Source organism: Metarhizium album (assembly GCF_000804445.1).
Source record: "Metarhizium album ARSEF 1941 chromosome Unknown scaffold_43, whole genome shotgun sequence".
Taxonomy (NCBI): Eukaryota; Fungi; Ascomycota; class Sordariomycetes; order Hypocreales; family Clavicipitaceae; genus Metarhizium; species Metarhizium album.
The window spans coordinates 66104-92934 of NW_024467617.1; the positions used below are offsets into that span (position 1 = coordinate 66104).

At 54.9% G+C, this 26831-nt stretch overlaps 10 protein-coding genes across 10 annotated transcripts; 4 read left to right on the forward strand and 6 right to left on the reverse strand.

The window, feature by feature from the left end:
• Positions 1–980: 980 nt before the first annotated feature.
• Positions 981–3695, reverse strand: MAM_08105 (GTPase activating protein Rga6; the record flags this gene model as incomplete). Its single annotated transcript, XM_040826903.1, has 1 exon — positions 981–3695. One exon carries the CDS (start codon positions 3693–3695, stop codon positions 981–983), a length of 2715 nt encoding a protein of 904 aa, XP_040675097.1.
• A 1907-nt stretch (positions 3696–5602) lies between these two features.
• Positions 5603–7325, reverse strand: MAM_08106 (nuclear protein SNF4; the record flags this gene model as incomplete). The annotated part of the gene is made up of 4 exons (XM_040826904.1): positions 5603–6267; positions 6339–6488; positions 6580–6703; positions 6822–7325. The coding sequence occupies 4 exons, from the start codon at positions 7323–7325 to the stop codon at positions 5603–5605; spliced, it is 1443 nt and encodes a 480-aa protein (XP_040675098.1).
• Positions 7326–9695: 2370 nt separating this feature from the next.
• Positions 9696–11795, forward strand: MAM_08107 (vacuolar protein 8; the record flags this gene model as incomplete). Its single annotated transcript, XM_040826905.1, has 7 exons — positions 9696–9726; positions 9804–9889; positions 9956–10076; positions 10154–10267; positions 10325–10570; positions 10649–11398; positions 11464–11795. 7 exons carry the CDS (start codon positions 9696–9698, stop codon positions 11793–11795), a joined length of 1680 nt encoding a protein of 559 aa, XP_040675099.1.
• Positions 11796–12470: 675 nt separating this feature from the next.
• Positions 12471–13039, reverse strand: MAM_08108 (Peptidase S24/S26A/S26B/S26C; the record flags this gene model as incomplete). The annotated part of the gene is made up of 2 exons (XM_040826906.1): positions 12471–12644; positions 12713–13039. 2 exons carry the CDS (start codon positions 13037–13039, stop codon positions 12471–12473), a joined length of 501 nt encoding a protein of 166 aa, XP_040675100.1.
• A 382-nt stretch (positions 13040–13421) lies between these two features.
• On the forward strand, positions 13422–14282 carry MAM_08109 (translation initiation factor IF-3; the record flags this gene model as incomplete). The annotated part of the gene is made up of 1 exon (XM_040826907.1): positions 13422–14282. The coding sequence occupies one exon, from the start codon at positions 13422–13424 to the stop codon at positions 14280–14282; it is 861 nt and encodes a 286-aa protein (XP_040675101.1).
• A 304-nt stretch (positions 14283–14586) lies between these two features.
• Positions 14587–15212, reverse strand: MAM_08110 (Ribosome biogenesis protein Alb1; the record flags this gene model as incomplete). Its single annotated transcript, XM_040826908.1, has 2 exons — positions 14587–15110; positions 15197–15212. The coding sequence occupies 2 exons, from the start codon at positions 15210–15212 to the stop codon at positions 14587–14589; spliced, it is 540 nt and encodes a 179-aa protein (XP_040675102.1).
• A 623-nt stretch (positions 15213–15835) lies between these two features.
• On the reverse strand, positions 15836–16543 carry MAM_08111 (transcription factor atf21; the record flags this gene model as incomplete). The annotated part of the gene is made up of 1 exon (XM_040826909.1): positions 15836–16543. One exon carries the CDS (start codon positions 16541–16543, stop codon positions 15836–15838), a length of 708 nt encoding a protein of 235 aa, XP_040675103.1.
• Positions 16544–17514: 971 nt separating this feature from the next.
• On the forward strand, positions 17515–18084 carry MAM_08112 (uncharacterized protein; the record flags this gene model as incomplete). The annotated part of the gene is made up of 1 exon (XM_040826910.1): positions 17515–18084. The coding sequence occupies one exon, from the start codon at positions 17515–17517 to the stop codon at positions 18082–18084; it is 570 nt and encodes a 189-aa protein (XP_040675104.1).
• A 508-nt stretch (positions 18085–18592) lies between these two features.
• Positions 18593–20893, reverse strand: MAM_08113 (Amidase signature domain protein; the record flags this gene model as incomplete). The annotated part of the gene is made up of 8 exons (XM_040826911.1): positions 18593–18858; positions 18905–18981; positions 19039–19200; positions 19260–19375; positions 19433–19821; positions 19880–20301; positions 20358–20740; positions 20825–20893. The coding sequence occupies 8 exons, from the start codon at positions 20891–20893 to the stop codon at positions 18593–18595; spliced, it is 1884 nt and encodes a 627-aa protein (XP_040675105.1).
• A 3336-nt stretch (positions 20894–24229) lies between these two features.
• On the forward strand, positions 24230–25411 carry MAM_08114 (Peptidase M43, pregnancy-associated plasma-A; the record flags this gene model as incomplete). Its single annotated transcript, XM_040826912.1, has 4 exons — positions 24230–24490; positions 24559–25070; positions 25148–25367; positions 25406–25411. The coding sequence occupies 4 exons, from the start codon at positions 24230–24232 to the stop codon at positions 25409–25411; spliced, it is 999 nt and encodes a 332-aa protein (XP_040675106.1).
• Positions 25412–26831: the final 1420 nt, after the last annotated feature.

The following is a 26831-nucleotide window of genomic DNA, read 5'->3' on the forward strand; positions in this document are numbered from 1 at the left end:
TACCTGGGAGAGAGAAGGAAGCACCTGAAGGACATGCTTAGTTTACATAATGTCAGTCTTTTACTCACTCGCACGCACTCCATTTTCGTCAGCTCCGTGGAAAAGATCTCCATGCACAGGCACAGCAAGAGGAAGACTAGACGACAGCGCCAGTTGACGGGGAAGTTATCACAGGATTGATTTGAGTTCAGAGCAAGAAACGGAAGGGTGAATGGGCGCGTAGCCGCGTCATTTTGCTAGTTCAACGTAGGATAAAGCCTACGCCTGACCTGACCATGCCTCTTGCCTGACTTGTACAGCAGTTTGTAGATGAACAATCTTGGCGATCCAAGCAATAAATAGGCGTAAGGTTGTCTAAATACACTTCAGCCTTACAGTAAACCAGTATTGAAACCTCTTTTAAGTGCTTCAAAAAAAGGAACGTATATAGCTATATAGTAAGAGAAAGTAGAAATACGTCCTCTTTCTTCTCTTCCCTCGCAACTTTGTGGTGAATACTCGTGGCATAGCACTTGCACGCAGCAGCCCGCATGGCTAGTCCTTGACGTACAGAGCATTCTCAGTGCTCACTGCACCTGCTCCGTACTTGGTTATCATATCTCTACGCCCAAAATGCACCCATTAGCCTAGCAACCGGTGGGATACAAGGTGGCATACCGCACAAAACACCGCTTCTTGGTGTGACAGTGGTTCCTGCGTGGTCAAACACGTCTGACCCATGCAGTTCCGCTGTCAGAAGCTTTCACGGCACTCACGAAATCCCTCAACTTTCCTTAGGTAACCTTGATCAATCTTGACGACTTCTGACTCTTCTGACTAATAGTGGCATGGTCAGCTTGACATCAGATAAGGGAGACTCAGCTCACGTTCAGACCCGAGGCTCGGTAGACATCTCCAAACAAACAAACATGCACGTCAACAAGTGCGGCCTCACAAGTGATATAATTACGTCCATCATACATCATGTCCAGTGTCCACCATCATTCTACCATCGACGCCGCGTCGTCTTCGTGCATCCGCAAAAGCTCCTCGGCCACAGCCAAAATCTGCTCCGAGCTCTTTCTCATCCGCCTCGCCAAACAAGTGCACCCACTCTGTCGGCCATGCGCCTCGCCTGTCGCGCTGCTCGCCAGATCCGAGTCCAGTGTCCCATCTTGTGCAGCCGACAGCCCCTGCCGGCACTTCTGCGACTTCGCCGCCGCCGTCGGAGCCTCATTTTCTTTCCCATCATTGCCCTTATCGTCTGTCCCGTCTGCAACATGTAGCGCGTTGATTGCCCTTCTAATACCGAGACTGCCGTTGTGCGACTGCTGCTGCTCAGAGCCCTTGTCCTCTTCATTGCCCGCCTCGTAAGGATTTGAATCTGCGATGGCGTCCCGGATTTCCTTCAGCTTCTCAACAAACTTCTCAAACACTTTGACCCTCCGCTCAGCCGTCTCGGCTCTTTCTTTCCACGTCGCAACAGCCCTCTTCGCCTGTCTCAGTTGCTCGCTGACAGTCCCAACGTCGGAGTCCTTTTGTGCCTCGAGCTGCCTTCTCAATTGAGCTGCTTCTTCCGTCTTTGAATTCAACTGCCGTTGAAGATTGCGGATCTGGGTGTAGAGAACGGTAGCACTTCGAGGTCGGGGTGTTTGTGTCGTCGAAACAATGTCCATCACCGTGTAAAGCTCCGGTTCCTGCATCGGAGATGGCGACGAGGCCGGTCGAGCCAAATTCAAGTGATGCGCGACGGGCGGTTGTTCGCGGCAAGGCACCATGGTGCCCAAGCTTGGAACTGCCTTGAGCGCCTTCTCATCCACCGTCCCGGTTCCCGCCCTTCCAAGCAACTTGGAAGGGCTATAGCTCGTGGCATCCTGGAAGCCCCCCTCTACTTCGCGTTCCAAGCCTGCTCCTTTAAGCCCATCATTAAGTATTCCTCTGAAAACTTGGTGGAGCTCCGTTGGGTGACCTCTTGCCGTACTTCCCCCAGGGTTTTCCTGCCCTGATTCAATCATCGGATCAAAGACGTGATGCGTCCACGCCGAATCCGACTTCGAATGTCTCTTTCGAGTTTGCCTTTTGCTGTCATTTCTTGCTTCAGCTGCGTCTTCCGTAACGCTTGGTGATTGCCGGCCAGTGGTTTGTGTTTCGAACATTGCCGCCATTGTTTTTACAGACCCACGTTTGCTTAGGCCCTTGGACTCAGTAGACTCTATTGGCGATTGCCGCATGACTGTTGTTTGGCCTCTCAAGTTCTCATGTGACTTCGACAGTCTCGGTTGGGGTATTACAGCACGCGGTTTTTGTCTGGTCGCGAGCTGCTGTATACTGTCCAGAGACATCCTGGCCTCGTTTCCCAGCACCTTCCCATACGTGTAGAAGCGTTCAGGAGTAACGTCGATCGAATGCCGTGCCTTGCTCTCCGGAAGCATATCGCACTGAACGCCCTGGTCTTGAGACACGTATGACGCGCCAATACCAGGAGAGGCACGCCCGTTTCGCATGAGCTCGGCCTTAGGATTTTGGGCAGGTGTTTGTTGGACAAGCCGGATGCCCCCTTCAGGCATCACTGTTGGGCAAATCAACGATGGCGAAACCGGGCTCGTTCGACCTGGAGGTGGCTTTGGGGTTTCGCTTCGCACACTAGACGTCAGTGATAGCCGTCTTGTCCTTGGTGTTTGCGTAGAGCGACTGGAGTCAGACGCAATATCATCCAACAATCTTGCCGAGTTCACGCTTCGCTGTGAGGTCGTTTGTCGCAAAGATATGTCTGTTCCATCGTGTGACGCCGCATTTCTCGATGATTCCCTGGGCGGGACACTCTCTAGGTATACTTGTGCGTGCTCTGTACCCGAAACAACTTCAGGCGCAATATTGTCCTCGGCAGTTGACAGACGAGGGCCAGAACGCGGCCCGCCTTCTACAGCATCGTGGCATAGTGTATCAGTATTGGGTACTTTGGCAGCCTTATTGTATTTTCGATTTTCTTTGGCTTTCTGCAGTCGTTGAATGACACTCTCCTTGATCTGGCGGTTTTCGTTTTCGTCAGTTGACTCGTCGTCTCCCATGCTTTCTTCCTTCGTGGGACTCAATGTGGCAAAGCTCATCTTTGGGTTTAGCCTTTGAGACGTAGATCGCCTGAGAACTTTCAGTCGTCGCTTCCTTTGTCCAGGCACCGGGGGTTCAAACACTTCGCGACGCTCATTGCCTTCGTCTCTCCTTATTCCATTGTCTCCTCCATCACAGTTCTGATGAGCTCTCAAGGTAGATCCCTGTGGAGACGGCGGCTTTTCGTCTTTGCTTACCAGGTCCACGAGAGATGTATCCTTCCGGCAGTGCGTGCCGAGGGATTTCATCTGGCGGACCACATCTCTCCAGTTGGCGATTAGCATTTCTGTTATGCTGTTGGCCACCAGTATCTTGTCAACAGTCGGCGGCCCTGAGGATTTGGCATCGAGCTGAGTCGGCTTGCGTCGTTCTCTTCGAAATCGTGGAGGACTTAACGGAAATACGAGCAATCCAGTGTTCGGGGTTGCAACCTTCATGGTGTATTGATCTAGCAGGTCTCCGACCAGTAATGGTCCAAACACAATTCCCAGTGCATTGTAACCCATCAAATCGGCCGTTGGAAGAGGTCTACTATCATCGTCTTCCCGAGGAGCAACTTCCGCCATCCGGCCAATAAGGCTTAACAGGCCGAATACAGCGCAAATCATTTCTCTGCGATACTGCGATTTGATGGTACCGATTGCCAAAGCAATCAAACGTGCCCTGACCTTCGTTTGTTTTGTTCGAGGATATTCTGGTTCTCCATTTAGCTGCGAGTGGACAGCTATCAATGCGTCCAGCAGAGCCAGTGATCCCAGAATCCCCCCCGGCAGTACAGAGAGCAAACGCTTGAAGGTAGACGCCACGTCATGAGCGGAATACTGTATGTGTAGAGGTAAGGTCGCGCAGCGCACAGTGCTTGCGATGTTGGCATTCCTATTATCAAAACAGTAGTAGTCAAACAAAGCGCTTATAACTTTTGAAGACCCTGGTACGCGAAACAACCCTCGAGTGGCAACGTTTTGAGCCAAATATTGCGCCGTTGCTCTGACGCAGGTTGGTAGAATGAGAGAACACGGTGAGTACTCTTGAGGAAGATAAAGCATGCTTTTGCCGCTGAGCCTCACCATGTCTTGGATTTCAATGGTCCTCGGGGCCTCCCGTCTGCAGTGTATTATATGTGCAAGTTCGGAAACGCTTCGTTTGTGTCGCATCTGTGGAGGCGGCGGGGATGTCAAAGCACTAGGAGGGCATGGACTAGGACTCGACCGAAGAAGTCTCGAAAGCCAGCTTCGCCTTTCTGGGCATCGCGTCACATCTCCCTAGTGCTATGCATGAGACGTACGGTACAAGATCCGTGGATTTATCGATGGCCTACCTGTTGGTGAGCGTTGAAGTCATCACTGATTAACTGTCTTACTCCATGCTACATGACTTTGTCAGTCTTGACGGTCCACTGTCGTATGAAGCAGCATTTGGTACCTCACCTTCTTTGCTAGTCTGTTGTACTCCTGAACAAACACATCCCTATCGTCTACCTCATCCGCATTACTGAGGAGACCGAGCTCACCGCTGCTGGTGGTCCATGTACCACTACTCCTTACTCTGCTACCGTGGCCGAAGCTATGGTAACTAGCGCTCTGGGGAAGCAACAGAGAGACCGAGCTCGCAGAAGGTGGCAGTTGACGTGGGTGGTATGCAGCCCAGGCACGCAGATTCTGGGATGATTGCGAGGTCCCGAGTGGGTGAGCCATGGGATACTTGGTAAATTTTGTCGGAGTTGGAATGAATACCTGGGTGGTGATGATTGCATACTCACGTGCTGATGCTGTGTTTGTCGTGTTTGGGCAATGAATGTTCGTTGCAGGCGTTGCAGGCGTTGCCAGCTGGCATGATTGGCGGGTGACTGGCAAACGGCCGGTCACTCCAACACCAAAAACAAACGTCTACTGGTAGCTTGATTCCTTTTTGCCTTCCTTTCTTCCTTCCTTCCTTCCGCCATCCTCTCTTGTCCATCAACAGAGGTACAGAGGTACCTTAGGACGGCGCTAATCCGGTACTCAAGCACCGGGGCGCTTATTGTTGACACGTCATCCCGCAGTGGAAGAAAAGATGCCGGTCCGATCTCAATGCAACGCCTGGTGGAGATTGCTCGCATGAGGCAAGTTGTGTTGGGTTTTCGTTATCAAGTATTAATAGCTATAGTATTCAAGTAATAACTACTAAATCTCCAGGTTCTACACGAACAGATGTCAGCAAACCAGCTGACAACATACGTGCACCAGAATCCGCAAACCGCCGTGTATCATGACGTATAAAACAATTTTCTCTTTCCCTGCATAGATCAGTGGTGTCACTATTTCGATTCCAACTCAGTGCGCCGAACGAAAAACAAAAATAAAAAATAAAAAAATAAAAAAACAAAGATGGAGAGAAACAGAAAGAAAAAGAAACAAGAAAGGGTATCTGGTGACCCTCTTATCCTTTTTTTCCTCCAATGCAGCCTCCATGACTGAATGTAGGCATGTCATGCCGCCGCGTCGTCTGTCCAAACACTCTCCACCGCATATCTCCGCTACCTTTCCCTTTGTGACGAGTCCTCTTCCCCGTGAATGAGTACGTATTTGAGAATATCAGAGAGTGAAATGACGCCCTTGAGCTTGTTTTCGTCGTCGATGACAATCAGTCTGTGTACTCTGCTTTTCCGTATCGTATCGAACAATGAATCCAGTCGATCCCCTTCCCCGCAGGTGTAGATACCGGGGCTGTCATCTGGTCTTTTACATAGTGCCTCCCCGATGGATCCATCGAGTTCCTCGTATGCGCCCCCTCTAATGCAGGGGATGACGTCGACTGCCTCAAAAGCGTTGAGGACCCGGTTCTCCGAGTCTACAATCGGAATACAACTGATGTTTCTATCGACCATCAGGTGGATAGCATCCAGCACCGTATTATCCATGCGCATGGTGGCCAGGTCCAAATATGTGCCCAAGCCAATCTCTCGAACCGTCTTTTTGAGCATCACCGTGTTATGTTCGTTGTTGACGGCGATGAACTTGAGAATTCGGTATTGAGTAATGACCGATATGACCGTCTGCTTGCCCGTCTCATCGTCCACATCCACGAGGGGAATACGTCGCGCACGAGTCTTAAGCATACGTCGGCAAGCCTCGTAAAGCGGTCGAGAAGGATGGACAGATACCGTTTCAATCGGAGTTGCCCCTATCGCCTTTTCGATATCTAAGCCATGCTGTTTTAGCATGGATACGGCGGGGCCCGACTTTCGGGTAATCCATGCGGAAGAGTCTCACCTCGTAGACTACTCAACCGAAATTGGTCAAGCTTGCTCATCTCGCCTGGGTATTGGCAGTAATATTGAATGACGTTTATGTAATCGGTGGCTGTCAATATGCCAGCAAAACGGCCTCTCTGTGAGTCCCATAATGGCGCAGAAACGATTGCTAACGCGGAGCAAATTAGCCCGAGACGGAGCAGTTGGCTGCGCTGTCTTGAACAGTCACGGACGGCAAAAGGCGCCAAAGGCACACTCACAGTTCTGTATCAAGATATTAAGTGTCTTCTTGATAAGGAGGTCGGTGTCCAAGACGATGAGACGGAAGGATAGCGGCAAGACATCATAGCTGGTTCGAACCTTGAGAAAATCCCGAATCGCTTTCTGGGGGAGACAGTTAGCCCTTGTGCGACGCCGGGAAGGGCCTCGCTAGATACAGGAATGGAATTGCCGAGGCGGAGTGTCAAGAGAGTTTGGGAGGCATAAAGCGGACGGTCCATACCAGTCCTTGCCGCTGCTCCTTATCAAGCGGGCTCGGCGGGCTCGGCGGGCTCGGTGTACTCGGATTCGAGGTCGGCTGAGATGCAGCTGCAGCCATGGCGCTGCCGTGCGAGGTCTTGAAACGGAGATACGAAGAGGGAGCGACGAAACGAGGCACACGGAGGGCGGGTTGCTCGTGACGGTGCCTGTGGCCGGGAGCTGGAACGGGAGCGGGAGCGGGAGCGGGAGCGGGAGCAGGACGGGGAGCACCAGGAACAGGCGCCGAGGTATTCGACCGAGTCGTGGGATTTGATGCTTGTGCTTGTGCTCTTGCTGCCGTTGGTGGTTGTGCTGGTGGAGGTGGTTCTTCGACGCATGGTCCAGACCCAAGGAGAGGTGCCGGCCCAGACAGGGCGCCTGCGACGTGCTCACGAGACGCACAACTCTGGGCTTCGACATTGGTCTGCGTGGGGTCGACGGCAGGCTGGGCGCTAGGGCGCGCCGCTGCGGCATCTCTTTCGTCCATTCGATGTATCAGACGGCTGTGTGCCCCGTGAATGGCGCGTGGTGGTGTGCCTCTGGGGTCACGGGCAGTCCAAATTTTGGACCAGAGACTTAGTTTGCAGCCGTTGGCCCGGCGTCTTGGTGATGGTCGAGCAAGTGCAGGATGGTGACGGGAGGGGGACGGGGAGGGGAAATCCAGACACCAGTCGACTTGTTCCTAAGCAGCTAAGCTAAGCTAGGTACCCAGGTACCCTAGGTAGGTTCTTGAGCTCGCTCTGCGCGAGTACCCTGGTGGGGTCCCAGATTGACGGTTGGACTCGGGCTCAAACGGCATCAGAATTCCCCAGCTCACAGCATCGAGGGAGAGAAAAAGGTACGTATTGCCGCGCTCCGGAGTGGGTGCTAGGAGAGCCCCAAGCCATGGCTTGGCGTTTCATAGGCTCATACGGAGTAGCTTAATTCACAGAAATAGCCGGGGCATTCATCCTACCCTACCCTAGACTGCCACTCCGGCTCGTCGACCTGTCGCAGCAGACCGCAGCGGGACAACAGGTCTACAAGAGCAGTTCTTCCACCAGATGAAACAGCATCAACTCCGGCACATGCCGTGATCTACCGAAGCCCGCGCGGTTGTTGTTCTTTCTTGGTATCTACCTTGTAAAACGCCAAGTTGATGGTGCATCTTTCGCCCACCACTAGCAGCCACCTTGACTTTCACACCATGCTGGGCCTTGAGGTTTTACCAGAGGTAATCGTGGTCCGTCCATGTCAAACCGGCTGCAGCGTAGAGTGGTGTAGTGTAGTATCACCCGCTCACATGGACACACCCTTGTTCGTACAGTCACATGGGCCATACGGTCATGTACATGCGTAACAATTTATCGCGTCATGGCGTCAAGTTCGCCATCAGAGGCCACCAACTGCCTAGCCTGCGCCGACGAGGGGCAAAGGTCGACGTCAGACGCGTTTTAGGTGTGTCCTCCGGGCTGCGTCCAGTACAACCCTGGCGAAGGCGACCAGCATGACATGTGCCCAGGGGTGGGGTTGTAGTTGTAGTGGCGGCACGATGACGAGATGGTGTACTGTACTCGGTGATCGACCGCACTGCAGAATACCTCATTCAAGTGCATATTGTGAAGGGGTCATGTTGGGCACAGCAACTTCCTCCGTGATGCCCTCGGCGTTAGCTTGGCTCGCAGTACAGCACCGCCGTCCTCTCGCGGGTGGCTCCTGAACGAAACAAAGAAATTAGTTGAGATTGTCATGGTGGAGGCAAGTATGGTGAGATGGGGCCACGCACCCGACACTTGGATACGTGGTGAAGTGATCTGGCGCGCGCCCTCTCGCCATAGTCTGCGAGGCGTGTAAAATGGTATTCTCCAATGCCACCAAGAAGACACGAGGTGACAGGGACGCATCTGCGCCAAGTCGAAGCGAGCACCTTGACAACCGATTCAATCACGGTATTGATTGCGCTGCATCAGATACCATTGATTGTATCTTGCCAACACCTGAAGTAAGTAGTAAGTGGACGACGACATTCGATGAGCCTGGCGGTCTTCAGGCAACATTTGAGAAACAGCGCCCTGGTGGCATGGCGCGCTAGCCAAGGCAAGGTCAACTCAACTCGACGGCTGAGGGCGGATTGAGGGCAGATAGATGCCCCGCGAGTAGCATGTAATGAGTCGCGAAAATAGGCACCTAGGCAAATTAATAAAAACACCAGCACTGTGTGTTGCGTGCCATCAACCAGACTACCTGCCGAGGATAGATTGGCGAGTGGTCCAATGGCAAACGGATCTCGACTTCTAATGTTGTTTCCGCTCCCACCATCGAGCCACCCAGCTGTTGGCAGGGCACTCGACTGTGCCCAGTTGGGCCTAGCGCCATGCCTCGTGCCCCAGCAAGCCCCAGCTTCCCCCCGTCAACCCACGTCCGCCCGCCGGCCATCAAGTCGTGCCACTGCCAACATGAACAAGTTGAAGCTCAGTTAATTCCGGTTCCAGTCCTGATAATCAACACCAAACTTGCTCGTCCACATACCATTCTCAGCCCCCGCCAATCTGCTTCACCTTTTCAATTTTGCCAGCCACCGCCAGAGATCGTTAGTCTCGCTCGGTCCCCCCCGTCACGCCGCCTTGCCATCCATTTCAGCCGGGCCTGACCCATACGCCCTCGAGGTACCAAGGGCAGCAGGTGCTTGCCGACCTGCGGCGGACCTGACCCTGGGAACAAACCGGCTGTTGCTCGGATTCTGAGGCACATCACAGCCCGCATCCTCGTCGTCGTCATCATCAACAGTAGCGACCACGACAACCAAGGACATCTCAACAGCAGAATCCTTCCACCCACTGCCGTCCGGAGTTGGTGCACGCCCTTTGCCATCCCCGCCATGGGTAACTGCAGCTCATCATGCTGTGGAGGTACGCGGTTTGCTCCCTTGTCCCGCGCCCTCTGCCTGGGTGTTTACGAGAACAGTCATTGACGCGACGTATGCCAGGCCGGTCCCGTGAAGGCCTGTACGAGCCTGTTCTGGCTGATAGCGAGCGCGAGGCCGTTGCCGACTTGTTACAATATCTCGAAAACGTTCGTATCTAGCCGCCAGAATGCTACGACACCGTCTTCGTCTTGCCATGCTGACTGATCTTGCAGCGTGGAGAGATAAACTTCTTTTCCGGTGAACCACTTCGGGCCCTAAGTACCTTGGTCTTTTCGGAAAACATAGACCTGCAGCGCAGTGCAAGCCTTACCTTTGCCGAAATCACCGAGCGAGGTAGGCATGCTTCGCGTCCCTTGGCAGAAGCTGGGCTCGTCTGCCCTCGCGGCCCCGTGCTAACACCCGCGCCGCAGATGTTCGAGAGGTTGACCGAGACACGCTCGAACCTATTCTCTTCCTGTTGCAAAGCCCCGATATAGAAGTTCAGAGAGCCGCTAGTGCCGCCCTAGGCAACCTTGCCGTCAACAGTATGTGCCTTAACAAAGACCCAACCACAAGCGCTACCACTGACCTATCCCCTGTAGCCGAGAACAAGATATTGATCGTCCAGCTTGGAGGATTAACGCCGCTCATCCGGCAGATGCTTTCGCCAAATGTCGAAGTACAGTGCAATGCCGTAGGATGCATCACCAACTTGGCTACACATGAAGAAAACAAGGCAAAGATTGCCAGATCTGGTGCTCTTGGCCCGCTGACGAGGCTTGCGAAATCCCGAGACATGCGCGTGCAGCGGAACGCTACCGGGGCTCTGCTCAACATGACCCATTCTGGTATGTCTGTAGACATTTCTGCACTCACATCCCTCCAGCCTCTCCTACACAGCTTGCTGACGCGGACAAACGCCACAGATGAGAACCGACAGCAGCTTGTTAATGCCGGCGCTATCCCCGTCCTAGTTCAGCTCCTCTCTTCTCCCGATGTCGACGTACAGTACTACTGCACTACGGCCCTCAGCAACATTGCCGTTGACGCCAACAACAGACGAAAACTATCGTCCACCGAACCTAAACTCGTCCAATCTTTGGTCCATCTAATGGACTCGTCATCTCCAAAGGTCCAATGTCAGGCGGCGTTGGCCCTGCGAAACCTAGCGTCCGATGAAAAGTACCAAATTGAGATTGTGCGAGTCCAAGGCTTGCACCCGCTCCTTCGTCTGCTTCAGTCATCTTACCTTCCCCTGATCTTGTCCGCTGTGGCCTGCATACGAAATATCTCGATACACCCAATGAACGAATCGCCCATCATTGACGCCAACTTCCTCAAGCCCCTGGTCGACTTGCTTGGATCCACCGACAACGAAGAGATTCAATGCCACGCTATTTCCACTCTGCGAAATCTGGCAGCCAGCTCGGACCGGAACAAGGCCCTGGTGTTGGACGCTGGCGCTGTCCAAAAATGTAAACAGCTGGTGCTTGATGTGCCTGTGACAGTACAGTCGGAAATGACGGCCGCTATTGCGGTTTTGGCTCTTAGCGACGATCTCAAATCACATCTGCTCAATCTGGGAGTGTGCGACGTCCTCATACCTTTGACTCATTCGCCCAGTATTGAGGTTCAAGGCAACAGTGCTGCGGCTTTGGGTAACTTGTCCTCTAAAGGTAGGTCCAATTAAGAGATGATGGTTCATTGTTCTATCGGTCTTGTACTCATGCGGAATGTATAGTTGGCGACTACTCAATTTTCGTCCAAAATTGGAATGATCCAAATGGAGGCATTCACGGATATCTTGGCCGATTTCTGCAATCCGGCGACGCCACCTTCCAGCACATCGCCGTCTGGACTTTGCTGCAGTTGTTCGAGTCGGAAGACAAGACTTTGATTGGCCACATCGGCAAGGCCAACGACATTATTGAAAACGTTCGAGCGATTGCAAACCGGCAGGTCGAAGCCGAGCCCGAGTTTGAGGACGAAGACGAAGGCGAAGTGGTTAATTTGGCTCAACGTTGCCTGGAATTGCTGGGACAGAGCATGTCCAAAGCTCACATTGAAGGCTAAATCATGCAGACGGCGCCGCCAACCGTCCATTGTCTTTGGTAGTGTACACAACCGTTACCGGGTTAAAGCGGCCGATAGTATTGTAAAGCCGTGGGGTATTTTTCGAGGCGTCTGGGCTGTTGTATCCAATTACAACGTGGGTTTGCGAGAGGCATGGTTTCTCTCATACGCTGTTCACCCTCAACTCCCAATCTTCGACATGATGAAGCCCTGTTTCGTTGTATCCATCATCTCTTCTCTCTCTGCGCTGCAACTGTCTCGCGAGGCGGGTAGTGAAGCGTTTGCCGCGGGCGCAAGGTAGTTTTGTGGTTGGGAGGCAGCTCGGAGTCACTCGTCTTTGTACAAAGCATATTTGGCGAAGGATGTTTATTAGCCCAGCATTGAGTTTTTGTTCTTGCTTCATTGTTGTCTTTTTTCTTGTGCCTGCCTTTTCTTTTTCCTTTTTTTTTTTTTTTTAATTTGCAATTTTTCTTTTACAGGAGATGAATGTGCGGGGGCAAAGCATTCAGGCGGCAGCTATAATTAGATAAAGTTTACAAGACTTAATTTCTTTATACCCAATTGTGTCCATCCACACGTCCTCTGAGGCTATGTATCGCGTGGTCAGGATGAACCCATAACGCCGTGCTTGAGAATGCATCAATCAATGTCGGATCACAATGTGACAGTTGGACTTTAATGACGATCTACGCGCTCAAGTCCGCCGTCGAACCATTTTCTCTCTCGCCAGGGCAAGACCTTGGCAACGACCTTGCCTTGGATGAGAGCGAGCGGCAATGGCCCAAACAGCCTCGAGTCTCTCGAGGCCGACAGGTTGTCGCCGACTATCCAGCAGTGCCCTTGGGGAACCTGTCCACGACCACGTCAATCCGTGCATTCCTCTCGAGAGAACCGGGCGGCAGCAAACGTGACAGTACCTGTATCATTTGGTCCTCCCCGTTCTCCCCGGGGGTGCCTAGCGACACGTAGTCCCCTGGCATGCCGACGACCCTCTTGACGCCGTTCTGGTCCGCGAGGATGGGTATCTTGTACAGAACCAGGTCGCCGGTGGTTATGCCGCGGCCTAGACGGTGGCGCATGTCGGCGGCGATCCAGTCCCCGTCTACCGTGAAGGTGGGCAGCATGGAGGGTCCTTGGGCGGAGGAGACTTGGACGACCTGGGTGAAGGTGAGGTGGGCGAGGCATGTCAGTTTGGCGGTTGACAGGACGAAGCGGATAGGGTGGCCGAGGATGTGCGCGAACATTGGTTTCGGTTCCGGGGGAGGGAAGGGTTCGTGGTTTGCATTGGTGTCGGGGACGCGGATCGTGCGTCGGCAGGGGTAGTTGGGCTGAATGGCGGATGCGGATGCGGATGCGGATGTCTGGGACTCAAGCGTCGAGGTGAGTGAGGCATGCGCGATGCGAATGCCTGGTGGGAGGTGGAGCGGTTGAATCTGCCGCGCCCGGCCGCCGCCTGCTATTGGCTGGGTGGGGGAGCTGCCACGACGCTCGTCTGGGTTTTCACTCGAACCTCAAAGCTCCAAGTCTCGACACGACGTTGACAACTTCTCGCCTGTCGCCTGCAATCCCCAAGACGCGGCCGGCCTTCAACAGAGAGCCGCGACGCACCATTCGCACGCCGCCACGATGAGACGGGTGCCCCCGTGCGTGTACGATTCCCGCCGGGCGCTCTACCGGGTCTTCGTGTCCCCGGCCCAGGGACCGGCTCTCTCGACCGCGTCGCCGTCGCTGTCGCGGCCGCAGCTGTCCGCCACGCTCCCGGCGCCAGGACCACACGGGAACGATGCCCTCGCAGCAGGCCAGACCCGCAGGTTTGCGGCGAAACCTCCCGCGCGCGGGCCCCGAGGGCAGACCTCCGTCGCCGCGGCCGACCAGCTCGCCCGCGAGGGCCGCGGCTTCGACACGCGCTTCACGACGCAGCAGGACATTGCGCGCTCGGGACGCGATCGGCCGCCGCAGGACCACGAGATCACCGACCCGCAGATCATGGTCGTGGACGACGGCGCCCCCGAGGGGCCCCTCGCCACCTCCTTTGTCCTCACCAAGCTCGAGGCCCACGAGTCGCTGCGCATGGTGCAGCCGTACGTGCCGGCGGATCCCAAGAACAACCGCCCCAGTGCGCAGCTGGCCGTTTGCAAAATCGTCAACAAGCGCGACGAGTATGAGCGCCAGAGACAGCTCAGGGAGATGAAGAAGGCGGCTGCGGGGAAGCCCAAGACCAAGGAGCTGGAGCTGACGTGGGCGATTGGGGAGCACGACTTGGCCACCAAGATGCGGCAGATGGGCCAGTTCCTGGACAAGGGGATGAAGGTGGAGCTTCTCGTGGCGAGGAAGAAGGGCGGCAGGCAGGTTGACGCCAAGGAGGCCGAGGGCGTCCTGAGGAGGATCCGGCACGAGGTTGACAGGATTGGCGGCAGGGAGGCCAAGGGCGCGTCAGGCGTCGTAGGGGCGACATATAGGCTGTATTTGGAGGGGAGGCAGAAGTAGCCGGGCTGCCTCGGGGCGTCCGTCAATGCGTCTCGGCGCGGCTTCTTGTGACCGGAGGCGGTTGGCGACATGCCGTGACCAAGAGCGTTTTTTGACGGTGCTGGCAGGAGGGAAGCATAAAACGCATGGCATAGGAGTATATTTCACGTCGATTACCGAATGTGTCCCCTCTATCGAGCTCTGATTTGAAAGTCACCATTGTCCCCTCTTCTTTCATAACATCCACCAAACGCCGAATCGTTTTGACTACCCGGGCATATTCTCATTCCTCAACAAATAAACAGTAAGGGCCCCCGCCGCTCCGTCATAGAATGTCATCGTCGTCATCGTCCAGATCAGCAGCCGCCGTGCCGGCCCCCGGGTTGGCCGGATTAAACCCGTCCCCGTCGTCCCCAGGCCCGTCGCTCTCGTCGTGGTCGTCAGCAGCCTCGTCCTCCATCAGCGCCCCGAAGCGACTCCCGCCGCTCGGTGCATCCGCCTGGCCCCCTCCCACGGCGTCCTTGTTGATGTCCTCCCAGGCCCGGCTCCTCCTCTGGACGCCCTTCGCCCGCCCGATGCTCCTTTCAATCTTCTTGCCTGTCCTCTCTGTAACGGCTTCCGCCATCTCTAGTCCCCTTTCGTGTCGTTTGCGCATCTTGCTCGTCATGCGGGACTTGCGCGCGGGCTTGACCTTTTTCGAAACGCCGGCTGCGCGGTGAACAGCGAGCACCGAAGGCCTCGGCGTCATGGCCGTGGTGCGTTTCGGGAGCGGCATGTCCTTGAGGGACTTGTCTGTGTCGATGGAGGGCGATGTGGCGCGGCGGGCGGCGCGGGAGTGTTTTGACGGCCCTGGGATTTGCGGTTAGTGGGATGGATTCATGGGAGACGAGGCGGCCTGGGTGCGTCTTTGGCCATGCGTGTGTGTGTGTGTGCACCTTTGCTTTTGGCCATGGTGGGCGGCTGTCTGGGGTCGCCGATGTGGAACGTTGGAGTTGCAGAATTGAAGGTCTGGTATTTTTAATTTCCTTCTGGATCTCCAGGATGCCCCGCGCCACGTTTTAGCAACACGTCAATTGTGGAGCCAAAAGTGGACATTTGGAGTGGCCGACCACGTGATCGTCGCTGTCAACTCGTAGTAGAAATCGACTTTGCTCGAGTACGAACAACCCCAACCCTACGATTGCTCCATGACTGTGCTCGCGGCATGCCACGTTTCTGGCTGCGCAGAGCATCTTTGTAATGCTCGTCATTCTCATGTCCACAAGCCAAGCCATCGGTAGCGGAACGTGTCGTCCACTATATGAAGGCGGCTGTCGAGTAGTTGGACTCTCCGCATATCTCTTTTTCTCGAATTGCGCCATATTGTATGGAACAGTTTGACGGCCCCGTGGGCTAATAATCTCCCACGACAGCCGGGTTATGGACGTTGACGTAGTGTACATCTGCATTCGTGAGATACATAGCCACCGGATGATCAACAACTGTTCTGCTCGATTCGGTATACTACCCTGCGGAGCGCCTGGACGTCTCGGCAGAGACGCTGGTTGGCGAATGCCGTTTGGGCTGTCGTCTTGTCAGTTGCACACGTACTTTGAAGCCTCGTTGTCGAGCCACGTGTCAATGTTAGGATCGCGACAGCTCGCATGGCCTAGGATGTAGTTCTTTAGCTCGGATATTTCCTGCACGAGGTAGAGATACTCTATCTGGAGATCTTTGTGGCGCTTCTCCAGCCCAGAGTTCCTCTTTTCGAGATCATGAACCCATTTCTTCATGCGCTTTCGACACTTGGAAGCAGCGATGCGGTTGCGCTCGAGAGATCCTTGGCGATGAGTAGCATCCTCGGCATCTGCATGTACGCTGCCGCCCTCTGTTCCCGCCTCCTTGGACTTCGATTGCCTCTGTCTTTTGGGGGGGCTGTCGGTTGCACCGGACGGCGATCTCTGCTTGGACCTTGCGCGGGTCACAACTCTCACCGAACGGTCCTGTTGGTGAGGACTTTGCGGCCTCCTTTTGCTCGCGTCGTCTGGCAAAGCCTGGTCCTGGATCGGCCAGTCCCGAACTTGCGGACGCGTGCCTGTCTCGCCGGGATGGTGGTCTCCAAGAGACGCTGCCTGCTGAATCGGCATCATGGGCGAAGCACCAAATGATGGCCACGATGGCGCAGCCTCATCCGGCGACCAATTGGACTCGGGTTGAAAAAACCCAGCCTCTGTGGAATCCAACAGCGCAGGATCCAGACATCTTTTCAAAGCTTGAGACACGTTTCCGTCTGAAACCTCCATTTCCGCGTTTGGCATATCATAGAATTCTACCAAGGCACAAGCGTCAGCCAATCAACCACATACCATGTAGCAAAAGGTGAGCAGACGACACCGCCCAGGTGGGTTGAGGAATCGTCAATGTACTTTCCGTCTCAGCCGCAGTCTCAGGTAATCGGGGGTCATTGCATTGCTGATACAATTCATAGGCTGGGTTTGTGGTTGTTCTCTTATAGCCCCGGTTGGTGACCACCCAAGGAGCTCCTTGACCTTGTATCCGCGAGCGAGCTGCTGTGATGACGGTATAACGACGCCTTCTGCTCCAGTTGATGACCAGGCATCGTTGCTGTCAATGGGTTATACAAGCTTGGACATGGGGGTCCCAGCCGTTGACGTCAAGGCTCGTGGCGGTTCAGCCCTGCCTTGGTTTGTGCGTGTATTATTGGGTCGCGGATCCGGAGCATGCGCCGTGGAGCTCGCCACCCAGGTACTTTAAACGCGTGGACATTTCGTCAGAGCTTGTTCCTAAACACAACGCTCGGGAGCAGCGCCGTGGTCCAGCCACTAGGCGCACGTGTTTCTGAGCCACGTCACTCGTCTCATCATCAGCCTCTGAGACGGTGAGAATCTGCATCCAAAACGGTCATTCGTCCGAACTGGTGGGACCAAGCCCCATCCATGGCTTTGTTCCCGGGAGACCCTTGATTGGGAGCTCCAACTCAAGATGCCTTTCTGTCCCACGGGAATCTAGATTCTAGGCACTGCGGCAGACGTATGGACTCATGGTGATGTCGTGGCTTGGGAGACAACTGCGGCGCACAAAGGACTGTCCACAACTTCGCCACCGCCATCTTGGACGGCATGACGTTGGCAGGGAGTCAATGGCGGCCTGCGAAAGCTGGGCCCTTTAATACAAAGGCACTCTTGCCATTGCCCAAGTCCGCAGTCCGGGCTTCGAACCCGCCATATCCAGCACATACATCACATACATCACCATGGTCAGAAAAACTTTGCACAAAGCCGCGTCGGCCAATGCTCCCGAGCAGCCTCGGCCGACGCGAAATCCAAAGCGCAAGTATGCCGAGCCAACGGCCGCCCGAGGATGGGCCCGGCGATGCTCCAGCCCAGGGCCGTGGTGTCAACGTCTTCCTGCGGATGCTGCGGCCCCCCAACCAGTCGACTACTACGGCCTTTCCTGGCCCGTGTCGGGGGCATTCGAGCCTGCCTTGGCTTTCGCGGCGCCAGGTGTGCCCGGAGATTATCTACACTGGGTTGGGCCGTCCTTTGGAAGCGAATTATCGCCAGAAGCCGCTGCCAGCAGTCCATCGTCTCTGCCCCAGCTGAGCGACGCGATGTTGTCGACGGAAACGCTGCAAGCCATGCCGTGTCTCAGTAGAAGACAAACCGTGTTTACGCATGACGGTGGTGTTGCAGGCCTACAGGACAGGAAACGCATGGATCGCATCTTGGGGAATCTGGTACAGGCGGAATACCAACAAAGGGCACATGCAAAGCAACAGCTCAAGGCTATCGACGACTCAACGTGCAGTACTCCTGACCGTTGATGGCATGACGGCCCTGCTCATAAGCACAGAATTTTTACCGACGGAGACGACGCTGGGTCAAGGGGGTTTGACGAGGTCCTCGATAACAGAAGTAAGTCGGAAACTCTAGTCAAGCCGGGGAGAAAACAAATGTCATGGATCCATGGTAGCGTGGGAAAGGGCATATCGGACTAAGGTTCCTAATGAGAAAATGTTACAGTGCCTATACCATGAGAAGCTGCCCGCGGTCAAACCACAGTCGTGGACAGACAGCGTGGCCAGTATCCAAAGTGCAACAGGTCCTGGCCAAACAGGAACAAAACACGGCAGCCGCACGGCCAAGCATGGAAATGACCAGTCGATGTGTTCCTACCTACTGACAGGAACTATGGCTGCTTGGTCTGACATTCTGCCCTCCGCAACGGATGAAGCAACACGCGGGCCTGCGAGTCAATCTCCCCAGCATGATTCACTGTTCGCTGCCATCGCATTACGGCCTTGTTCCTCCGAAACACAAATCCAAGCCGAATCATGGCAATCCAAGGGCCTTCCGCGCAGCCTCCAGCGAGCCGGGCGGCTGCTTGTCTGGCCTGCCATCCGCCTTCCCGGAATCCTGTGCCGGCGCAAACGCATACCTCCCCCTGTCAACCTTTGTCCGCCATTGTGCCTGCTGGAACGCCGCCTCTGCCAGTTTCACAAGCATCGCATCGCTGCCCCTGGGGCCGAGAATGGCGCCGTATATCGGGTGATGTTCCGGCTGACCGCTGACCTTGGAGCGGTACTCGAATTGGGCAACTTGGATTGTCAGTGACGCGATCAAATCTTGCTTGGAGAAACATACATGGTGCCAGGATTTGAGGGGCGCCCAGCACAGAAGCAAGTAGGTCGGGCGTGAAGCCATGGATCTTGCCGGGTCTCCTGGTCAATCATTTAGCACAAGCAACGGTCCGCACAGCAGGGGGCATAGAAACGCACGGCGCATCATAGACGGGAGCTTGGCTTGGATACGAAGCGACGAGAACAGCATCGCCGCCGCTGTCCATAGACATGATGGTGGTGCCGAACCACCTTCGAAAGACGTCCAGCCGAGTCTGGTACTCGTCGTATGCCTGCTTCGTGACGTTGCTCCCCCAGTCCCTGCACACCGTCAGTACCGAGGGATGACCGTGTCGGTATGCGAGTGCAACTCAACGCACCATCTGTACGTGACGGTTGCTTCTGTGGCAGCGTCCTTGCCGAACCTTGCTTTGTAGTCGCTGCGGAACTTGTCGAAGTCGTGGTAGAAGTCGTAGCAGAACGAGAGGAACGGGGCCTACGCGAAACGGTGCCTTCAGCTTGCTGCATCTGTGAGTGAGGACCGAGTCCTTACGTCTTTCATGTACTCGTCAAGACCTTGGCCGTTGGCCTCTACCGGCGGTTTCGACGCCCACGTCCGCGTCAAGCTGAGCCTCGTCGACTTTACTCCCAGGAAAGCCTCGACTGCCTCTCGAAACGGTTCATGTTTGATGCTGGCGTTTTGGTGTGCGTGCGAGAGGTCCGTCACGTAGATGATGACCTTTGGGAAGGAGATTGGGGGACCGGCCAGGGCTTTGTGAACAACGGCCACGGCGTCGTGGTACAGCTCCGAAAGATCAGTTCCAAAGATGCCCATGCTGTCACGCTTGCTGCCCAGGGCGCCGTCCAAGGCCAGCGATGGGGGTGAGAATCGAAGCGCGAATAGCCCTTGGGCGGCCGCTGGACCAAACAACTGCCCGATGGCTGCCGACCGGTCAACATCTTCACGCCGGGTGCCCTTTGGCCCTGAGGCAGAACCTACAATCGAGGCCGGTCGATGCTCTGAGCCATTCGTAGCCAGCCAGGGAGCTGGCAGCGCCGGTTGCGCCGCCCGCGGGATCCTGATGCCCGTCTTCTCTCGGGTTCTTGGGAGCGACCACGTCTGCCCACTCTCTCCCCGAGCCAAACTGCGACGACTTTGTCTTGCCGACAACAGTCGCCCCAAGGTCTATAAGCCGCTTGGCAAACGCCGCGGTCGAGTCTGCCGTGGTGTTGTGTAGCTCGGCCCAGGAGCTGCTGGAGAAGGTGGTGGGAATGCCCTTGAGGGGCACGGAGTCTGGGACAGCGAAGCGGTAGCCTCTGAGAGGCGCCTGCTCCGGAGGGACGGTGCTGTATAGCTTCGACGGGACCGGAATGGACGTGTGGTTGGACTCGATGTCGGGCGGAAGCCGAAGGACTTGAAATCTAGAAGGAGAGTCGGTCAGTCTGCAACCATTCGGCGCCCAGTCCAGGCTTCGTACGCATCCATCTCGTCGACGCTTTCCGGGTATACCCCGAACGCAAAGGCATCCAATGTGTCGTTGTATATCTTCCACGCCTGGTGGACATTTGGCCCGTGCAAAAGATACGGGCCTGCCGGCAAGTCTCTCACGGAGCGCTTTGCCACAGCGACACTGTCGTTGCGCAGGCGCATCACCGTCTTGACGCCGGCGACGGACGTAATCTCCATGCCCGAATTGCCGCCGGGTTTCTCAATCAGAATGCTGCCAAACTCGGGGGTAAACACGTCGTCGTAAAAGTCGAACAATCGAAGGGTGCCCTCGAGCTGGTGGTAAAGCTGCTCCGGCTCAAGCACAGTCACCGGGACGATGACATCGGGATTTATCGTCTCCTGGATTGTGCCCTGCTCAGGGTTCAGTGTCGGAGCAAGGCGAGCGCTCATGCGCCAAGGTCATGAACAAATGGTTATGTACGGGATCGAGCCTACCAGCACTTGCGGATGAACGAGATACCGGGATCCTGAGATGACGGTCGTGAGCACCGTCTTGATCTCCATGGTTGTGTCTGCACGCGATGGACAGTCCGCGCCGCCACAACTGTCGTCTGCGTCTTCTTGAGACATCTGAATAGCGTCGACCAGGCCAGACAGCCGCCGACCTGGTTAAATATCCGAGGGACAGTCACGAGCCGCGGGGAACGCGCCGTCTTGCGCTGTCGATGCCAGCGCCACGTCGGACTCGTCGCGGGGTAAAACGCCGTCGACGTCGCAGCGAGAACCTGGGCTTTTGCCGCCAATGCAGGTGAAGACGGTCAAGGCAAGGTCCGCCCAAGCACGCCGGGCTACTCAGCTTTGAATCCTCTCGACATGCCGCAGTGGGCCGGAATACGTGGTAACAAGGCCCTTTTGAGACGTATGGCCCGTGACTAAAGAGTTGGGGCTTGAGAAGAGCAACGCTGTGAGTGGAGCCGTTGCATCAGATGTCGTCATGTTACGCAGGATCCTGCGGGCGGCTGTGAGGCTTTGCTGATTGTTGATCCATGATATACTCGGCCGATTACGTCGAGACATGGAACGAGTGAGTGGTCTGGTGTCCCGGACACTCTCACAGCCACTTCTATGTGGCGCAAAATACGGGATGGATTTTCCGCCATCCCAAAAGCATGCGCACAATTTGTTTGGAGTTCGCCAACATCGGATGAAGGAGCTGATGGCGAACTCGTACCCCTCCCAGCCAACAAGTTCATAGAGCACATACAACCTGGGAGCAACATGAACTGCATGGACAGAGACTGGGACCTGGATTTTCTCTTACTTACACCAGCGTCTCGAGTTTCCTGGCCGCGGTTTCCACGCAGAGCCGGCCATCGCCGTCGCGGTAGTTGGTTGCTACACGGAAAAGCCTCAACCACATGACTAGCTGCAACGCACAAAGGTTGCAGCTATCACGATGCCCTGGTAGGCCACTATGAGGCCCGGGTACCAAGGCGACGAGGCACCCAAAGGCTGCCTAGTCAGGTTACACACACAGGGTCTGTCTTGTATAAATAGCCCTTGTTGGTCGGGTCCGTCAGATTGGGGAACCAAGGACCTTTGGGACAATACGTTACTATATGTGAATATAAGTCGCTAGCTCCAAGCCCTGGTCACATTTGTAGAGCCAAATGACGCATGTTGGATGATGACTGCGACGGCGCAGGCTTGAACCAGCGGCGAGCCTCTTTCTTGTAGAGATACAAACTCTTCCAGGGGCCCGGGATTTCCGTCTATTCATCTTTGCTAGAGCAGGAGGTAGTGACGTGAGGATCTGTCGTGCATAGCTTGTTCTTCTGGCGCAATTGTTTGGGTAAAGCCCAGATATACCGAGAGATAGAGACCAAAGCTTATCTTGCCGGCGACGATGCTGAAATTAGCGTGGTGACCGGGATGTGGGTTTCTTAGTAGTGTCGACTAAGAAGACGACAGAGGCAGCAGCATCCCAGACCACGTGGTGTTCAAGATTCCAGTGCGGAGCAAGGGGTTGGCTATACGCGCTGCATCACATGACTCGTGATGGTCGCGTGCAAGAAGCGCTCCTCCCTCTTGTACGACAAGCCGCTCATGACTCTATCGGGAGCCATGTGGGATTCTACAGGGGAGCTCTGCCCCGAGAGAAGGCCGACCCCGGGCCAAGGTTCTCGGCATAATCCTGCCGACGCAACGGGACTAGCTCCAGCATGACAGAGTATTCTATCCTAAGTTTATTTCGAGGGGAGGCAGTGGATTGTAGTTTGTCTTGGCTCAGCGCGTGGTATTGGTTGCCCATAGGATGACATCGATAGCCGTATCAGATGCGGGAACATGGCCGCCGAACTGTGTCTAGCTTATGTCCGTCGGCCTCGCAACGGATTACTTGTCAAAGATCAAGGACAGCACGTGTTGCTGCTGCAGATGCGGAATCCAAATGTGCCTCCAAGTTATGGAGGGCATGGCATCAATTTTTGCAGGATGGGATGCCGCGCCCGGGCTGACTTCGGTCGGCCCGGTCGGCCCCACCCGGCCGGGGCCCCACAGGTACGGCGCTCATCCTGACCTGCCCTTTCTCCTGCCGTTGACATGATCTGACGGGCAGCCCCTTTTCATCTTTTCCCACACCTGAGCGTAGCTGTGGAGAGGAAATGGTCGCGCACTCGGAAGCGCAGAGGTTCAGCCACATCTGTACATTCCGTGAAGTGGCACTCAGGGACACTAGATAGTGCTAGACACGATTTCACCGACGGGAAGAAGATGTAATTCATCTCGGGGCATAATAGCAATAGCTCCTTGTGCTACCTCGCCACGGGGCTCTGTCTTGATGACATTACATGCACCCCTGCTAGCGTACCAATATTCCGCCGGACGAGGGGATACGTTACCGCTGTTGCTGTTAAACTTGTCAGGTGTCGAGGCAAAGGCCGGCCGGCTACGCCGGTCTCTCGGGCCATCAAGCATGAACCAGGGCCACCCATGACTCGCGTCCTCATCCTCGTCCCCCGTGTGTGATGATTGTCGGACTGCTGTGTCCATCGCCCCAATCAATCGGAGACTGCAGGTCGCGCCTCGAATTTTCTTCCTATTTTTGACGTGGACGGCACTGCTTGGAATTGACTAAGCAGGCCGGTCCTCGCTCCTGAGTATCATCTTGGATGCTTGTCCCGCCATTGAGGAGCTGCAGAGAACGCGCTTGCCTCTTTCTTCTGTCCACCAGGAGGACATGTCGCACGCCTCGAGTCCCATATCCGCATGGGCATCCATCGGTGTCCGCTCTGTTGTCAAGAAGGCTATCGCCGAGTACCGAGAGCCACGTGCCGACATGCTGAATCATGCCGTCGGATAATCCCTCCGCTCAAGCCCAGAGCATTACACTGGCCGTTAACGGGCCCTCCATGACGACTCCGCCTCGACACTAGCAGTAGTCCATTCACGATTGCACGAGTCAAACGTGAAACCTCACAACTAGGCATATTTCCATGACTGTGGCATATAATCTCTAGCCTACGTCAATGTACCCAGCATAAGTGCTAATCCATGCGCTTAACGCATTTGTTTAATTTTACGACGTATAATGCATTTCCGTTATACTCCGTAGTGGGAATCTAAAGCTAGGTTATCCAGCTGTTCTCGAGTAATTTGGACACGCGTCAGCAGACATCCTCTCTTTTTACAAGTAACAAGCACAAAAAGGTCATGATCGTGGATAGGGAACCTGGGGACAAGCCGAGCGGGCGACGAAAGCTTCATAGGTTAATCAGTGACTACCAGCACTATAAATATCAAAGAATCTGCCGCTTGGGCCAAACCAGTTCATAGTCACACAACTAGCATTTCGCTCATCCCCATCATTTCTCAAATACCACGGGCGTACACCCTGTCAATATGCAGCCTCTCATCTCTGTGGTGCTGGCCGGCCTCGTGCGACTCGGGGCAGCTTTCACGACGCCAGGCCATGTCGGAGATTCACCTTGCGCTGTTGAGCAAGCCCCGGCGGCGTTGTTGGCTGCTCACCGCGAGCTGGCGGCTGCGGAGAAGCATCACTTGCTTCGTCGAAACGAAACAACCCATACGCCTCCAGCGATTGTTGTTGATGTCTACGTGCACGTCATCTCAATGTCAGAAACACACTTCAGCCACTTCAGCGTGAGTTTTGCACAAGCCAGAAACGTGGTTAGACCTGGCGACTAACATGTCATGACTTGTCACCATAGAACAATACCATACATGAGCAGATAGCCTTTCTCAATACCTATTATAAGCCGGGTAATATCTCATTTGTCCTGAAAAGTGCAAGTTGGACTGTGAATCCACAACTTTCCGAGGGCGAGGACGAGCAGCGTATGAAGCTACTACACCACAAGGGCGATAACCGACATTTGAATATTTACTACGCGAACCATCCAAGGGGACCTGGAATTGACGCTTCCATCTCTAGCTGGCCAAGTGACATGGTGGGAACGCCGCTGGGGATTGAAATGGATGGCATCATGATTGCGGCCATCTGGCTTTATACGGATAAACAGGTCGTCGTTCACGAGGTCGGTCATTGGTTCGGACTGATGCACACATTCGCGAACGGCTGCATCGGCAACGGCGACGAGATTGACGACACTCCCGCACATGCAGGCCCATCGCGCGGGTGCTCTGCGATGCCACCACTCGACACTTGTCCTGGAGAGCCTGGCAACGATCCCGTTCACAACCCAATGAACTATATACCCGAGTGAGTTTGCCCACGCCCCTCAAGACCTGAGGACGAAAGGACAAGTCTTGAAAGACTAATGCTTGGGGCGCACATAGTTCTTGCATGGAAACGTTCACGCCCAGGCAATTCGAGCGCATGCGGTCGTTTTGGACAAAGTATCGCTCTCAGCCGATGCAGAGACCCAGCTACCCGACTGAGCTGCAACCTATCCAGCCTGTCGACAAGGGAGGGAGCTTGCCCTTCTACTCCGGGCCAGTCAATCCAATTTTGGCAGAATTACGATGTTTTCCCGACGAAAACGGCAAGATCGAGGAAGTGCGTGAAGAATATTGCGGAACTAAGAACTTTTGTAGCGTTGAAGCTCTCCCAGAAAGAAAAGTCAGTTACAAAAAGGGTCTTGTTAAATTCAGAATGTGCCTCCAAGAAAGGTCGCCCCGAAAAATCCCAAAAGCTGGCGTCATGGAACTACATACTGCAAGACAAATGACGTGAACCCTTGTGGCAAGCGGCAGAGAAAATGATGCTAGTTTAAAAGACGTTTATTGAGCCGAGCTTTTCTATGCTCCGATCCTCCTGCCCGCGACGACGTGTGCGGGGATTCAAGAGCTCTCACTTGAGGTTGGACGGCAGAAGCTGGTCTTCCGAGCTGCTCCTGCAGGTATTGCCGCGTCCAACGTCTTCGGCAAGGCCCTCCACAGTCTCGTAGGGCTCCGCGTCGAGGCGAGGAAGGTCAGATTTTGTCGGTTGCTACCTTGCAGTCTTTGCGAGCCCTGTTTTGGGACTGCCGCTTCCAGATCGCTGACGCGAAGTTGATGGTTGATATCAAGTGCTCTCTTTGATCGACGACCCCATCCTCCCTGCTACTTGGCACCTCCTGCATTTTGGTCGTGTCAGCGTCTTGCTGTGCGGCGACTTCTTCCAGCTACCGCCGGTTGGAGACCTGCCTCTCTCCGCCCGAGCTTGCGGCTTTCAACTCTGCTTTACGGCTCTTCTTGACGACTGAGGACGCATTGCCTACAGGTGGGCGTAATCTACTGAGAAAATCTGCGGTCAACTGGCCTGGTTAATCGTCAAGTTAAGGCGAGCTGAATTGGGCGCCAGCTATCCAGACTGCTCGTCTGCCGCTGGGGCTTCAGCCAGGTGGGAAAGTGGATGAGAATAGCCATACACCGAATCCTTGTCAACCTGCCTTGGCCTTGTGTTCTTGTGAAGAAATACGTTCCATTCAAAGTCATGGTGGATACACGTGGGATTGTGTCCATCGTATTATTTTGTCAAAGCAGAGGCAGTCTCGTCTCGCAGTTGGACGGTGACTCTTGTGGCTCAGATGGCTCCCCCGTCGGATGTAACTCACTTCCATGATGCTGCGTTGCTTCAACTTGCCTAAACGGCGACGAACAACGTCGAGGATAAGAACGAGGACGAGAGCAGCACAAAGGGCTGCCTAGCACGTGTGCACCATCAAGCCTCCCTCGCCAGCCCACTACCACACCATCTGTCGGTTTGCCATCCTCCAAAGACGGACACCACAGGCTCCATTTCTAGAGGCACACTCCGCCATACATAGAGGCATTGGAACCGTGGAGAAGAGCTTGATGGGATCGTGAGTAATCTAGCTGCTACGGTGGTATGTGAGGATACAAGGGTGAATTTTCCCTGCAAGTATTATGTATAGCAGTAACTAATGGTCAAAAAAAAGTCGCCGATAATCACTAGCAACTACTTTATCATACAACGTCAGACGGGATGTAGTCGTCGGCAGCAAACTAAACCCAATTT